This window comes from Thermobia domestica, chromosome 4, assembly GCF_964235325.1.
Source record: "Thermobia domestica chromosome 4, izTheDome1.hap1.1, whole genome shotgun sequence".
In the NCBI taxonomy this organism is placed as follows: Eukaryota; Metazoa; Arthropoda; class Insecta; order Zygentoma; family Lepismatidae; genus Thermobia; species Thermobia domestica.
The window spans coordinates 1,714,964-1,732,356 of record NC_137457.1 but is presented as its reverse complement, the minus strand read 5'-3'; the positions used below and the strand labels follow the sequence as shown (position 1 = coordinate 1,732,356).

The 17,393-nt window shown below is 34.0% G+C and overlaps 1 protein-coding gene across 2 annotated transcripts in view; it reads left to right on the top strand.

Annotated features, from left to right (window-relative positions):
* The window catches only part of dve (SATB1_N and homeodomain domain-containing protein dve), a 319,220-nt gene extending 302,992 nt beyond the window's left edge, over positions 1-16,228 (top strand). For both annotated transcript variants that reach the window (XM_081754993.1, XM_081754992.1), the window contains one exon: positions 3,852-16,228. In XM_081754993.1, coding sequence (XP_081611119.1) covers positions 3,852-5,216 — 1,365 coding nt within the window. In that variant the 3' untranslated portion in view covers positions 5,217-16,228. The remainder of the gene's footprint in view (positions 1-3,851) is intronic.
* Positions 16,229-17,393: the final 1,165 nt, after the last annotated feature.

Here is a 17,393-nt window from a genome sequence, read left to right as displayed (position 1 = left end):
CCTCGTACTACATCCGGTTTCAGTATCAAATCTCCAAGGCATTACTTTCTGAATCTCCCTTGTACTACATCCGGTTTCAGTATCAAATCTCCAAGGCATTACTTTCTGAATCACCCTCGTACTACATCCGGTTTCAGTATCAAATCTCCAAGGCATTACTTTTTGAATCACCCTCGTACTATATCCGGTTTCAGTATCAAATCTCCAAAGGCATTACTTTCTGAATCACCCTCGTACTACATCCGGTTTCAGTATCAAATCTCTATAATGTTAGTTTGGAAGACGAGTGCAGTTTTACAATATGAAACAAAATTCACTTGCTTTAAAAGAACATTTGATTAGAAAGGAGAGTGAACTATTTCTAGAGACAAATGGCTACAAATTAGCAATTATCAATGAATAATTATCCAAATTTATATCTAAATGACTCAATAACAACTTCATTGTCAATATGTGAAAAGGCTGATGTGGTAATACTAACGTGCGCGTTCGAACGTGTTATAACTTGCTTGTTTGTGAAAGTCTATGTGAGGTTTCACCACAACGTTACACCACACGCATTCCGGAAATTAAATTGTCACATCTAACAATATGTTAGAGGAAATTTTAGGATATATTCATGCATGAAATACTACAAGTTTTCTTCCTGGCTTACCATTCGGCAGCATGTTTTAATTTATGTCACTTTAGCGGTGGCATTAGATGTTCGTCATCAAAATTAGATTAGCGTTGGATATTTATTAGCACCTATTTCAATACTTCGCGCAGCTCTTCAATAGTTCGTTCTTAAAATTGAGGTACAAGTAAATTCTTTACTGCAGGGCTGTACAAGATGATCCAAATATGATAAAATATTCCTGGGAAGGAAAGAGAGGATTGTCTCACTCCCAAACAGGACTTCCAGTGGTTCCAGGCTTATATTGTACTTCTGCTAGGTATTTCTTCTCTAGTTTTCATAAATCACAAGTTGTAACCGTATCGTGAAGATTCGGTACAATGTGGTGTTGGAATGCTTCCTGGATCCAAAACGAGATGAATACCCGCCTTAACGCTCCAGTGCTGAACTCTTACTTGCTATGGGAATTCTATACTGGAGCATTAGAACGAATCGTATTACTTTTTCCCAGAGCAATTATAAACCAATTTAAAGAAAGCGACCAAGATAAAGAAGTATTGGTTTTAAAAGGAAGGCGACTGCGTAGCGCATCATGGGAAAAGATATCATTTCTCTATTTGTTACTACCATATTCAAAAATATAATATTGCTACTGGGAGTATTTCAGCTTGAAGACCCCGAGTAGCGTAGTCGCTAAAGCTCTTGCTTTTGTGCCAGTGTCCTGGGTTCGATTCCCGAGGAGGACTCTCAGTCAACAAAGTGTTAAAGCTTTTTTCAGGCCAGCAATCCTGAGTGAGAATTTCCTGTGTTGTCCTCATTTACACCAGGCAAATATCGGGATGGTACCTAACATAGAAGTCTCAGACCGCTTCCTTCCTTCCCTTCGCTGGGATAGTGTTATCGTCGAGGGATGTTATCCTTCATACGTGAAGGGCTAATATGAACATAGATGCCGAAAGCCCAGAAACCTGATTCCTAATCCTAGTTCAGCTTGAGGAGGATTCGGTAATTTAACGTCAATTTATGGCATCGAGTTAACACCACCTTAATGAGCATTTCCTCTTCCTTCTCTAAAGATCAAAGGAAATGTATCTCACCTATCAAGTTGTAGCTACATTCGTTCCCAAGTTGTGGAGAAAATACATAACTTTTATCATTTGTGTGTTCTTTTCATATCGAATGTACTTCTTAGTCGAAATTTAAAGTTTCTTTTACACGAGGTTGAGTTCATCATGGTAAAGCTTGGTGTGTCACGGTCTAGCATTTACCGTTGTTCAAGAACTACTTGAAACTAAACTACACACTGTAAACTTACTACTTACTGTAAACTTAATTTTTTTTCACTTAAACTCTGTCTATGTGAACAACTTAGATTGCTCGCCATCTCTTTTATTAAAAGTTATGATAGGAAATTTTATTGGGTATTTACGTGGGTATTTCGGTATAAATTATAAACCACAAAAGGTATCCAAAACCGATAATTCGCTTTTAAATTAACATATTTTCTCTACAATTTTTACGGTGTTTCTTCGTTAAGGGTTTACAGGAACTTTGAAGTTTTATGAAGTCATCGAGTGGGATCCCTCATAGTATAAGGGTATCCTCGCTGAAGCCACTCAAACTCAATGTAAAGAATGAATTTTTAAAGTCAACGCGTTTACAATGTTTTGAAGGTTTTATCGCAAATAATTATACTTTTGTTTAGTGCGATATTACGTAATCTACGACTGCTACACTACACTTTAGATAATATTCAAGGCATCTTTTTAAGTCTAGAAACATAAAACATTAAAAGATATTGAATACTACCTCATAAAGAAGATGCAAAACTCGCTTCGGGATTCTCACAATCTGACTTCCAACCTCTCCGCTGGTCTAATGGTTACTGCGCATTCTTTTAGTTAGAGGTGGTGCATTCGATTTCTGGTGGGAGATCCTTCAAATTAGGAAGAATTATGAAGATTCGGATTCCACCTTAAACTGTAAGACCCCATCTTACATATCCTCGGTGCTGAAAGTGGACACTTGCATCTATTCCACAAAAATTACATAGAAACAAGAAGACTAGTTTCCTGGTTCATAGTACTTACGAAAAGATCTCTACGAGGGGTTGGAAGGAAGGAAATGAAGAAACGGCGACTAACAGCGTGTGATGGATAAGACCAACAAGCTGTAAAAACATCCCACGACTAGATTATAATGATAGGCAAAACTACGAACTCCAGCTGAGGGTGAAGAACGAAGGGCAGAAACCTATAGCCCTATTCCTGCTAACGTACACAAGGTTATGAGGTTGCACCCACTATGGGACAAAGAAATTCAATGAGGTGCTGAATTCTGAAGCAGTGCAGAGCGAGGGTTCAGCAATAATAAGATGGATTCTTTACTGCTCATGTATATTACGGTCAAACAAGTGTTTGTAGGGATTTATCATACGTGTATTAATATAAGGAACCTTGTCCTCAGAACACTAGAATGGACACCTTCAGAAACTTTATTCCTCAACTGAACGAAGCTAGCTTCGTGCGTCGCGTCGGGAAAGTCACCATGTGTAAGCTTACAGTCCAGGGCTATTGGGCAAAAGGTGATACGTAACCATTCAACCAATCCGGTCACCCAGAAAGATTCAGTATCCTTCTCTAGTTAACTATCGGTCGCTGATCCATCAATATCCGTTAAGAGCAGCTGAAAATATGAGTTACCAGAAGTGCTTTCCTATTTCTAATTCTTGTGAATCTTACAAGTGACGGACTCTGCTTCTGACTGGGTTGAGAAAAGCCACAAAATCAGCCGTGAACTGACATCCTTGATTTAAAACTTTCGAATTATGTGTTCTACCTTTGCCAAAAGCTTTAAGAAACAGGTGTTGACTGTCTCTATCCGTTGTCAGTTACTCACGGGCTTGTCTGGATAACTAGCGTAACGGTACAATTATCTTGTTTATATAAGAGAACAAGAAATGCCAACAAGACTATTAGGATGCTCCTCTACTCATTATACTGGATTGACTAGTCCTCAGTCTTGTAACTCTAGACTGATAAAGCCAGTGATAGAAAGTGAAGTGCAACTGGATTATCTGCATGATACTAAACAACCATGCAGCACTATTGAAGTCTACGCATTAATTTTAGTGTAACATAAACTTAAAACTATACATCAAAATTTTAACATTAAGTAATAGTGATGTAATATTTAAAAAAATCTAATTAGTTTCTTTCATTATTGTACATTTCAGATTCAGCAATACGTGAAAGAACTAAATTCCCTTGAATCTCGTAGAGGAAGAAAGCCATTGGATGTCAACAACGTCGTTTATTGGTTCAAAAACGCCCGTGCTGCGCAAAAGAGAGCGGAACTGAGGCATCTTAATGGTTTTGGAATGATGAAAAGTCCCATGGAAGGTACAGAGTCTTCTGAACAAATGGGAAGTGTATCCTTGGGTATGGACGAAAATTCCGGAGCTTCAGACCAAGACGAACCTTATTCGTTGGTGCCATCTAGGGACTCAGTTCTCAACAATTTGACTCGACCAGATCCAGTCATCAAACAGGAGCGTAAATCAGATGAACCATACTCATTGGTGCCATCAAGGGACTCGATCCTCAATAACTTGACACGGCCAGATCCCGATGCGAAACATGATCGTAAATCAACAGAAGTAAGTCGCGAAAGTAACGACAGAGACAGAGTGAGTGAGGAAGTAAGTGCTAATACTAGTTGTGGTAACAACAGCAGGGCTGCTACACCCACTAATAGTAACGACAGAGCTGGCTCACCAAACGATCGGGTCGCCAGTTCATCTCCAAACAGTGTAGACCAGAATGTACCATTGTCGCTGACGACATATCGTGACTCATCTCCTGGTAGAAGATCACCTGCGTCACCTTGTATACGACCAAGCAGTTGCGGATCGGGAAACGAACCGGAGAACATGGTCATCAAGCAAGAACCGCCAGATTTGGTTCCTATTTCTTTGAACCATGATGAAAAAGATTCAATGTCTGACGACAATGAGGATGACGACGATGAGGAACATCCTAGTGAGCGACGGTCGGAAGAACCGAAAAGTAGTGAAGAAATGTCAGAACAAGAAAGAAAAGTAGACTACCACCAACCTCAAAGCCCTGCGGACTATTCCACAAGTGGAAACAGTGGTCCAGGCCCTTTGGTCCCAAGAACTCACGTAGGTCCTGGTTCTTTGAACCGTTTAGGCTTTCCAATGGTCCCGAATTCAATGTTCAGTCACAGTATTATGTACATGAGCCATTACATTCCTGGACTTCAACAGGTACCAGGTTTGAATCTTGCTGAGGAACGTCGGAAACGGAACAGGACATTTATTGATCCCGTGACCGAGGTTCCTCTTCTTGAGCAGTGGTTTGCGCTCAATACACATCCTTCACATAACCTTATACTCAAATATACCGAAGAACTGAATCGAATGCCATACAGACAAAAATTCCCCAAACTTGAGCCAAAGAATGTACAATTTTGGTTTAAGAATCGGCGTGCCAAGTGTAAAAGACTGAAGATGAGTTTTACAGAGACATCTACAAGTTTAAACAATCCACAGAGACATCTCACTGAGACGACTCTGTGAAAGTGTGGGTTATTTTATTAAATTATTATGTTTTTTTTTTAAAGTTATTATTGTACAAATGTTTGGGAGTAACTTGTATATATCGTACATATAAGTAACTTGTACAGAAGAACGGTAATGTTATAATTGCTCATGTTTCAGCTTTACTACAGTTCCAATTGCCAAATATTAACGCTCATCTGCTTAGAGAGATGTGTCGATCCTTTAGAGTAAAGTTGTTACAGATCGTTATACAATGACACATGTTTTCCACCATTGGTCTCACTGAAAAGTCAAATTTAAATGTATTTTGACGATGAAAAAATTGTAGGTCGTAATATAAGCAGTTATAGTGGGGTGACGTATTATTACCTATGTATTATTTTATAAGTATTGCAATATAGGCATATAATTATTGTATGGGCCCCGATGGTTCAGTGGTAGAGTGTTCACCTCTGGTGCATGGGGACCTTGGTTCAATCCTAGCTGGCGTCAAGTTAACTTTGTGGTGGACAAATACGCTGTGCGTGGATTTTCTAGGTGTTCTCACGTTTTCTCCCACTTTCTACATTCCACCATTTCGTCATTTCTCATCGTCAAGGTCTTCTTTAGCGTTACCGGCGTAAAAGTGGGACGTAAAACTCAAATATTTCATTTCATTTTTTTACCTTTAAAGTATAAGAATTTAATTCAGTATAAGAATTTAATTTAACAGAATTTAAGAATTTAATTGTTAAAGTATAAGAAGTAACAGAATTTTTTCCTACAATAAAATACGAACATAACCGTTTTGTATGAAACATGTTTAGAAAATTGCCTGAAACAGTCGAAAGGTTTTAAAAAAGTCTTTTATAATGTCGTTTTCTTCGTATACTTTCCTCAGTTGATGTAAGAAGCCGAATATATTATAGACCTAAGTGGATAGTGTTTCAATATTTGGCAATTGGTATCAAGCGACTTACAAAAATAAGTGTTCAAAGAGTTACATACTTTAAAACTTAAAAAAAAAAAGTATTTCGTGATTATAAGAACTAGACAGCTAAAAAAACGAAGATCAAATAGACAATATAGGAGAAATGAAACTTCTTAGCATAAAGTGAGTCAGGGTATTGTAATATAAAATATATAGGTATATAGATATTTATGTAATCACGCTTAAAATGAGAATTTTAATGAATTTGAAGGAAATAAGAACTACGTGATGAGCATTCCATATCTTACTTTTTTTGGTCTTCTTTGTTCTTGTAAGTGCAATTTTTAAAAGTTACGCTTTAAGCGGATATTTTAGGTTGAAAAAGAGTAATATGGTCAAGAAAACATTAAGAGTGTGGAGTATCCGCATCATATTTGTTTATTATCCCGTTGATTTATGTACGGAATACTTCCTTTATTTCCTTCGAAATGAATTGCAATTTTAATGGTTTGATTTTACTTATATTTTCTTCAAATACGTTGTATTTATGTGTCCGTTACTTTATGAAAAGTACATTTTGTAAGTTACAGGGTGGAGCAGAGGAAACGCATGTTTATTCTTTTTTAAAAAACCGCTAGTAATCGGCGACGAGTAGGGGTATTGATTTTGAGGGACCGTTGGCAGACAGCTCACACAATGGAGATAGAACGTTGAAGCGTAGAGCAGTTCTGTACATTAACATAATCATCCAGATCAAAATGGACTTCATCACTCAGTAATACTGGGACATCTGCATCTTCCGTAAGAATAGCGTCCATTATGCCACAAAATTGTCTGCACTGCACAAAATCCGTTTCACTTATGTGCTGGACAATCATTATTTAGTACGGGGGAAATTTGAGATCATCATGTGAGATGCGATGAAGCGAATTATGCGACATACCCAGCGATACAGCCTGTCACCTAGCGGATCGTTTCGGACTCGCAAGAACTGCCCTTTTCACTCTGTCTACGTTTTGCGGAGTTCAAACTAATGGTTTCTTTTTCATCATAGATCCAATACTTGTGAACGCTACCACCATCGAAGTATAATATATGACTGTACGTCGACGTTTGATATTACACTTCTGAGGGAAAAGACGTTGAACCCTGACAATAAAATCATTGTTTCTGAAGAACTGGTCGATTGCGAACACACGATGCTCTACACTCCAATGCTCCATAGCGACTGAAACTGCATTGTCTGAGCTGTCTGCCAACGGTGGCTCAAAATCAATACCCCTACTCGTCGCCGAGTACCAGCGGTTTAAAAAACGAATTTCCTTTCCTCCACCCTGTATATAAAAAATTTGGAACTTTAAAATCAAGTTTAAGTTATGGAATATTTAATTTATATATAATGCAAAATTGATTTTTCACAAAACAAGTAACATTTAGCTAAAGTTGAAGAACAAATCATGAAAATCACTTCATTAAAATTCCAGTTCACTTTAAAGAGAATACACAAAATAATTCCCCATATTAAAAAAAGTTGGCTAAAAAGCAAATATGGGACAGATACTCAACATCGTTAATTTCACTACACTTGTAATATTATTATGATCAAGACACATCTTGGTTTGAACAAAAAAAAAGTGTTGTTAAAAAGATTGAAATAAATGATGATGTATGGTTTTTGTAAAGAAAACAAAATGTAAATGTTTTGCACTGTTGTGACGAAGAAGTAATTGGACAAAGTCTTTGCAGGTTTCAAAAGAAACAATTGTTTGTTATTTGGATATGCTATTGTTTTGTATATAAGTAATAGGAACCATTGATTTATCATCGTGTTACTTACAAATTTTATTTTAATTTTGTTCATCACACTTGTAACGCCCGTTCCCCCAGATGTCAGAGGATGGTTCAGGGGAAAAAAAGAAAAAATAAGAGTTCTAAACCAACCTCGAACGCCATCGAAGAAGGGGCTACGGTAGGTGAATCAGCGCGGCTCAAGTTCACTCGATTAGCCTGTCATTACCCAGTATTTCACAAACAATATAAAATAGCAAAATAACAAAACACAATTAAATCTATCAGTTTTTTTCTGAAAATATATTTGTATATAATTTCTGTTATCAGAAAAATCTATTAATCTTACTAGTTCAATTTTATTTACGTGTTTTCAAAACTTTTGAAAATGTTAAAGATTTTTATACACTGCATCTATAAAAAAATCAAACATTTTTCTCTTCTAGAATCATGTTTAGTACTGGTAAATACACAAGACTGCCTATGCAATTGAAGGGATCACAGGCATTTTCTGTGAGGACCGCCTCAGCTTTGTGTAAACTTCCCAATAAATTATCAACACAATTACCAAATCAATTTTTATGAAAATAGCCAAGTTATATGGTTAAAATATCTGATTACGGTTAAAATATTTTCGATTATTTTAAATTTAAAAACGAACTTGAAAAAATCAAAGTTGAAAGAAAAACTTTTAAAAAAATATTACTTTTACGCCCCCGGCATTTGCAGGGGTTGCTTCCCTTATGGCCGGTCTTAAAGTACCTGTTCTATCGTAGTCTCCCAGTCTATTGGTCATAAAGTATTGTATTTCTCTTTTGGAATCAAAGTGGCCCTTAGTGGTTTGGTTCCTCATATCTGTCTAAATGTTCCATTCTTTCTTGTATTGCATATACATGTAATATTTATATATAAAGTTTCATTTGTGTTTCGTGTTAGCCCGAATATACACATTACTACAACAAATATAATACAAACAGAAATTTTCGAGATAATTTTAATCCAAAACTAAAAACACCCAGCATACAGTTTGAAAATATCATTTAATGGACGCTTACACATTTACAACAGCTTTTAAAAAGTAAATCCGGGTCTTCATCACACAATCTTCCTTTGGTAGTAATCACTCTCCGTGTTCTGTACTCTGGTAGACTCACCTCAGATTGACTTGAATATCTCATGGAAACGTAGTGAAAAATATAATAATAACAGATTTTAGGTGTCAATTAAATTGCACCATAACATAACGAATTAACATTACCGATATCCGATACAGTCTGACCTTGGCGAGTTACGAAATGGCACGGTATGGTCGCAGAAGAGTGATACACAGGGCTTGGGTTTCTATGGCCTAAATACTCCAAAAATATCAATGCATTTATGCCCTAAAGATGGCTATATATTACCTAACAAATGACAGAATGATCTACAAAGAAAACCACAATAAAATATTTAAATTAAAATTTTTAATAAGTAAAGTTCTAAGAATAGTAATATCTTAAAAAGTTTACGAAGTTATTTTGCCCTGAATAAATATCTTTAAGCTCTGAGTCATAGACTACAACATATTGCTGATCCCATAAGAGAAATGCTGAATAACACTCTTTTCATTTCCACTACTGACAAATACTTTTCTCGGCAATAAGTGGAACTTGTCCCAATATGACCAAAATTTTTGTATTTAATTTCAAGTCCATATATGAGTTAAAAATAATGTATTTATAGGCCTATGACTAATAAAAAACATATTTTTGTGCTCACAAGGACAAAAAGTGAGTTTATACTTAATAAAACATGCAAAATGATGCTAGTATAAAAATACGTCATTGAAATCCTAACCCTAGTAATACAGATGGTTCAGGCCTGTGTGGTATGATGCAAACTTCTTTTTAAGAGTAAAAAGCTAGACTGCGATAATAATGCGAATATAGATTTTATGAAACTTTTCTTTTTATTTTATCAAAATGTACTATAATATGGCCGGTATATTATATGTGGCACTTGTATGTAACAGAAATTTATCCCAATAAACCAATTGACATTTTAGACAAATTTTAAAGAGAAATCAGTAAAAGAGAAGGACTAATTTCCCCGTTCATTTAAAAAACAGAAGAATACGTGCACGTGTATATGTGAAGGGTGAAAAATTATAGCATTCGCTGATCTGTAGCTCGAAAAATTACGATCAGATTCTCTAAAAATTTATATGGGACCACCAGATAAGTGCACTCTTTTAAACAAAACAGAATTATCAAAAATATTCAAGATACGTTAAAGTTTTGCGTGAACACACTCACACGCGAGACTTCCTCTACTTGATCTCAGAAATAGGTACTTACTCAAGATCTTCGAACCCTAACATTTTGTTCGGGTTCGAAATTTAAAATTAAAAAAATAATCAATCTAAATCAATTGGAATGTATTAAGACTTTTAAAAGTAACACACGATAAATCTTCTGGTTCGTGTAAAGTACATATACATATATATATAATATATATCTGTCAGTATTTGTCGAAGTTTTCTCAATGTGTATATACATATATAATGTCGAGTTTGGAGAGTGATAAAAGATGATTTTTTAAATGTAAGATAATTTCTTTGTATTATCAATGTTTTTCTTTGGTTAATTGTACTGTTGTTGTTAATATTGTTATTGTTTTATTTGCCAAAAGTCTGAAAAAAACTCAATTAGTATCAATTCATAGAGCATCAATTCATAGTTTGTTTTATTACTTTTTCATATCGAATTCATCTTGAAATTGAACTCACTTTTCCTATTAGAATACATATATCTAGTCTCTTAAAGATCTAGTGTCTCTTAAAGAGTAACACTAGTTGCAAATCCACAGTATCTACTATATACTCACAGAATTTACTGAAGAACTTTTACAAAATTTGAATTAAGCAATGAGTTTATTACTTAATTTTGTCATCATTTGATAAACGTGATAAATATTATGGACCTTTTTTTGGTAACATTTGTCTAATGTTTATCTTGTTTTCTTTATTACCAATAAAAGTATTTTAATTATCTGAGAAAATATCACTGGCTTTGAAATTTGAAATTTAAGTTGTTAACATTTTGTTGTTCTGTGTCTTAAGTTAAAATTTGAATTAGTAGCATTTATATTTGTCAATTTTTAAATTTGAAATTTGGATTGTTGACGTTTTGTTATTGGTAATTGTTGATGGAAGGAACTCTGTAAAAATTTTTAAAAAATGTCATTACAACAAAGGAAAGAAAGCTTCATACATCCTTAAGAAGCTCCATACAAGAAATAGTATATACCCCTACCGATAAAATTTAAAATTATTACTGATACGTGACTTATAATTTTGGAACCAAAAGAACTGGGTGGCTCAAAATTAGAAATTTAAAATGTTAACATTTTTTCTTTACTGGCTCTTAATTTGGAAATTGGAATTACTAACATTCTATTTACGAAGGTTCTTAAATTTGAAATTTGAATGTTAATTTATCTTTTTGGTTCTAAAATCAGAAATTTGAGCTGTTAGCGTCTTAAGTTTGGTGACTCTTAAATTAGAAAATGGAATCGATAACATTTTACTTTGTAGTCCCTGAAGTTAGAAATTTAAATAGTTTACATTTAGTCTTTGAAGGATCCTAAATTAAAAAAAAAAAAAAATCAATTGTTAACATTTTATATGTTTGCCTCTTAAATTAGAAATTTGAATCTGAACATCACATTTTTTGGCTTTTTCAGATTACATATTTGAATGTTAAAATTTTGTCTTTATTTACACTTTAAAGATTTCTGTGTTGCAAGATTTTTAACGCAGGTTTTGTAAAGAATCTTACAACACCAGAAAAGTGTTTCCTTAAGAGCTTGCCATATTAAAAATTATACAAAATTTACCATTTTTCTTTTGTTTGTTTATTCATAAATGAAAGGAGATAATGAAACGCAGCTTATCATAATCATAGATAATATAATTCTACAACAGAAATTGTGAACCTGAAGAAATTTCAGTGTTACCATCCATAGAAATTACAGTGCTGCCAGAATAACATTTTCCCTAAAATGTAAGTTAAGGCAAAGACTAGAAGAACGAACTCAACTGCATTTGATTAAATATAACATTGTTTTGGTATACTGTGAACTACTTTTTAAATAATAGTTGTATTTAGTTTCTAATAAAGAACATAATTTTAATATACAGTTATTAAAACTAAATAATAATGTTATTTAAAAAGTAGTTCACAGGATGCCAAAACTACATGGTACGTAATGAAATGCATTTGAGTTCGTTCCTCTAGTCGCTGCTTTAACTTAGATTTTGGAGGAATTGTTATTCTGGCAACACTGTAATTTCTATAGATGGCAACGCTGAAAATTCTTTTCAGATTCATATTCTCCGTTGTAGAATAATATCTATGCTTGTGGTAAGTTGGATTTCATCATCTCCTTTCACTTATGAAGAAACAAGCAAACGAAAAATGGTCTACTTCTATTTATCATTTTAAATTTCACTATGTTCTAAGTTTTCTCATTCGTAAATCTCATTAATGTAATTTTGATTGATGAAATCTTTGTGCATATCAGCGTTCACTATTACGTATTTTAGGTGGGTTTACATTAAGACTCAGTATATTGTGTCTTATAAACAACAAACAACTGTAGAACATGTTATATTAGAAGTTAATAATTGCAAAAGTACGAACTACCTCGCTGCTGACCTCCTCATTAAACTTTAACAAATCTATCGAATGATAAATTTAACGTACTTACGAATCATTTTGTTTAAACTTATATTATTTAAAAAAAAATTCTTTGAAATTTTTGTACAACTAAATAATAATCATAATTTCAGGATACGTGTATAACACATTTCTCCAATTTAAATATCATCATGAAATAAAAAAAAAAAAAAGACAAAAAATTATAGGCATTTGAAATAGTTCTCTCAAAGTTTATAAACTTTACAGCATAGTGTGTTTTCTCCTTACTCCATTTTCAAGATCAAATATTGGATTAAATTCGATGTTCATAACATGTTGCATGTTCGTAAACATTACGTCTGTTGCAAGCATTGAGAGAAGATATTTTTCTTCATCATGATCAATACTACAATAACGAAAAAAAGCACATCTTAGAATTTCACATGTTTAGGAGCCGGCTCTAAATATTTCGTAATGAATCATCCCTTATATTGAACAATGAATATTAAGCAGCCTGTCATATCAAAAATGACAAGCTATAAATATATTTTCTGTCGCCCAATTGACAAACCAATTTTTCGCGAATCTGATATAACTGTAAACAAGATGCACGCTCTTAACAACAAGATAGTGTAAAGTTTCGACACAACGACGTTATCTTCATCAGACTCATGAATAAGAGGCATTCTTGTGCCCGATGAAGATAACACTATTGTTTGAAACGTCGTAGACTGTTTATGATAAGTGTACGTTAAGTTTACAATTATATCAGTTGAATACAACATGTAAACACTCACATCAATGTTCATCATATATTTATTCTCTAAGATTATAGAAGATTTCTCTTATAGAATCTTATCTACCGTACGGAATAATTTACAAAGTTAAGAGAACCATTTCATGTAATTGATTGGACAATTAAGTGTTATATCTTGAAATTATGAGTATTTTAAAATAATCTCATGTGACAAAATGAATAAGAATATCCTGAAAAAGTTCCAGTTTGTTCACAACTCTTGTTTAAAATTATTTTCTTGGAAATTTATTGTTAACAACGACTAACTTCAAATATCAGTAACGTAACACTTTCTTTTTCACTGAATTTATTAAATTCACTATAAACTTTTGTGAAATAAATATAACTACAGATCAAATAAGCACTGTATCATCATTACAGATTAAATGTAAATATTGGGGATTTCACTTAATCATTTTTATTCTCAATATTTCTGCCTTAAGACACAAACTAGGGTTATTGTTTCTTACATATTTCTTTCACCAAAGTTGAAGAAATTTGTCGTTTTATACTAAACGGCGTGACAAACATCTTGGTATTTGAAGGCGGCGCTCAAAGTTCCCTTTTAAATGCTGGTAGCAAATGAGAGGCCAGCGGTATTGCCACGTTTATTTTTATACATCCAAGTCTATCCCCTACCACCTGATCGCGCTGTAGTTCGTCTGCTTAGCCATAGCCACACTCTCCTTTACTACTCGGCCACGTCGCGTCAGAGCTTGCGTTTTATTCGTTTAGCTGAAATGCCAAGATGTTTGTCACAGCCTTTAGTAAATAACTTGTCACCTATTTATATGTTAGGTCTATGTTGCACATAGACAAATATACCTGGACATTAACTTTTAGGCGATTGATGAATGACATCATCAAGACGAAGAAAATAGTCAAATACAGTCTTATACACTTTTTATCATATATTTAACATAAATGTGATGTTTTGAATACCATTCAAAAATTTAACATCAAGGTATATCTGTTTACAAGTATTTAAAGTAAAGTGATAATGTATTGATTAAATTGCTGAAAGTGTGGGTTGCAAATAATATTCATTGTTGTAAAAGTTGTTGCATAAATCTTGTAGTAAGACACACTTCGTTCCGATTACTTTCATTGCAATGTAACTATTTTCTTTCATAGCTGGATTTCGAAAGCTTCTACTCCATTTAATCGCTTTTCTGTAGTATCATTTAGCGTGTTCAAGTGTAGTATTTCATATTAAAATATACAGCAATTGGCTGGACCGAGACTCGAACCCGGGGTCTCCGGCATACCTAGAACAGTCAAAAATCTTCTCACTTCTACTTCTGGGAAGCGGACTGGATGACTCAGTGGTTAACGCATCTTTACAGTATGCTGGAGATCACGGTTTGAGTCCCGGCCCAGTCAATCAATTTTTCACTCTTTGTATATTATTGAATTTGCACCTACATAGTACCTGGTGTGTAAACATAAGTTTAAATCGGTTGTTTCCTCATTTTATTAATATATATAGTATTATATCATTTAATTGAAACACTTCTTGACTTTGAGTATATGTATAAATGAAAACAACTTGAAGGTAAAATACAAAATTTTGAAGAGTTATAGTTATGTGCTAAGGTGTCCATTTTCAACTATTCTCACGATGTGATATCATTCATTCAATCTCATCATTCACATCATTTTGACCCCACGCTCATATCATCACAGTCTTGTATGACATCACGCTCATCCAACCTCAATCTTACACCATCATTTCGACATCACTCCCACTTTGTCTTTCGCTTACACCACCACTATTTCAAAATCATTCTCATATCATTAGTCCAACATCACGCTCACTCGATCTCACCTCACATTGTGACTTGGAACTCGCGCTCACTTCTGGAGGATGAGGCCCGTAGTGGTTGATGAAGATACTAACACAGATAGAAACTGTCATATAGCTATAATTTTCGTAAGAGTTGTTTGTTCCTTTGTTAGTGTGCTTTTTAATTATGCTTTCTAACATTCCCAAATACTCATTTTTTTTACTGTAAATGCTTCTTTACTCGTTTCTACCTTTTCTTTTATTTGCTGCTCATACTTCATACCAGGGAGTCATTAACACTTTGAGCGCTGGACTCTGAAGTGCATGCTTTCCCAAGAATGCTGGGCTCTTTTGCAATATTTTAAAAAATATGTCTCAAAATCTAGAAAAGCTAAAATAATATAACATGCACCATTTGAAAGTTTAGAGCTTGCTCTTTATTATGTTGGAAAGTTCCAAAGTTACAGCATGAAATCGACAAAAAATAAAAACTTGACGAAATATAACCGATACACAAGGTAAGCATATATCTGATACTTATCTGACATATCTGATATTTCTGTTGCTACATAGTCGAATCATTCTCACAATTGTCCAATAAGTCTCCTTCAAACAAATCACCATCACTGTCACTCAATTCTGCTCCTGAACTGAAGCGTATTGAATCGTCCGACAGGCTCTTTCTCGCTATTTTGACGGAAACAAGGCATTAATTAGGATCTTCACGCCATCTATTGAGAAGAAATTCCCAACTACAAAGTTCAAAAACTGATAACGCCGTATGATAAAGGAGCAAAACCATTGAAACACATGTTGAATCAAATCACATATAAATACGGAATCCGCAGTCTACAAAAGATCGGCTACGCCGTAAAAATATGGAATTAGCAGTCAAAGTGGGACACGGGAGAAATATTCCCTCAAGTTTGAGATTTATATACAATTTAATAAATATTACAGTGATTTACTAATGGAAAAGTGATATTATTTGTTTCAGTGGAGAGTCTTGCCTACTCATTAAAAAAAAAAAAAAAAAAAAAAAAAAAAAAAAAAAAAAAAAACTGAAATAAATCTATTGCTTCATGCCTTCATTAATAATATTACTTAGGTGCCTGTTTTACTTAATTTCCTTCCTATATTTGCTTTAGATCTCTCAGTTCTAATTGTATTGTTTTGCTGTTCTGAAGTTTATCTACTGTTGTTAACAGATTTCTCTAAGTTTTTTTTTAAACTTAATATTCATTTTCGGTACATATTGCTTTAATAACTAAAAGTATACGACCATATAAAGGATTTTTGATCTGGGAAATATATATTGAAATAATAGTAATTGTTAAACGCAGTACATACACTTAACAGAAAATAGTATACAGTATAACGTTTCGATATTGCACTGATATCTTCATCAGTTGCAAAAATATGATACTTCTCGAATCTGGTGAAGATGTTTTAGTATGAAATGTTACTTTGTACAGTGCTTTTGTTAAAAGTATGTACATTGTTGACAATTAGCGTCAGTTTAATAGGAACAAGAAAAATTTAAATATTGTATAAACATAAAAATATCGATACGTGTCCTATTGCTTAAATATATTTTAAAATATTTCAAATGTTAAACCTTTGCAAGTGTATGTGTTCAATAAGAATTATTTTCTGACAAATTGACTTATCTGCCTTGGAGTACTGTTAATACGTGATTTCATCATTTGATTAAATATTTGCGATTTCTTTTACCATAGAAGATTTAATAACTCTTCTTACATTGTTATGCTGTTGTGGTCATGCTATGAAAGCTTAATCCTAATTCCTTCATTTGTCTTCCTTTTGTTGCAGATAGATTATGGCCGTTCCATTAGAAGTTTGCACCAAAGACAAACAACGATTAGTGATCCGGTTTTTGTGGTCGAAAAGGTGTATCAGGAACCGTGACTAATTTCCAGACGATGGGCCACTTCATAAATAGTCACTTGTCTGTCTAACAGAACCACGTCACGTGCACGCTCAATGTAGTCATCATTTGTGGTCGTAGAAGGTTGTCCGGCTCCTTCTTCGTGCGAAACACTTGTGCGACCAGTTTGAATTTTTCAATTCATTCGTAGACACTGTTCCCGTATTGTGCCGAAAGTCTTTAATGAATTGCGACCCCCTGATACACCTTTCGATCACAAAACCCGGATCACTACTCATTGTTCGTCTTTGGTGCAAACTTCTAATAAAGCGGCCATGATCTATCTGC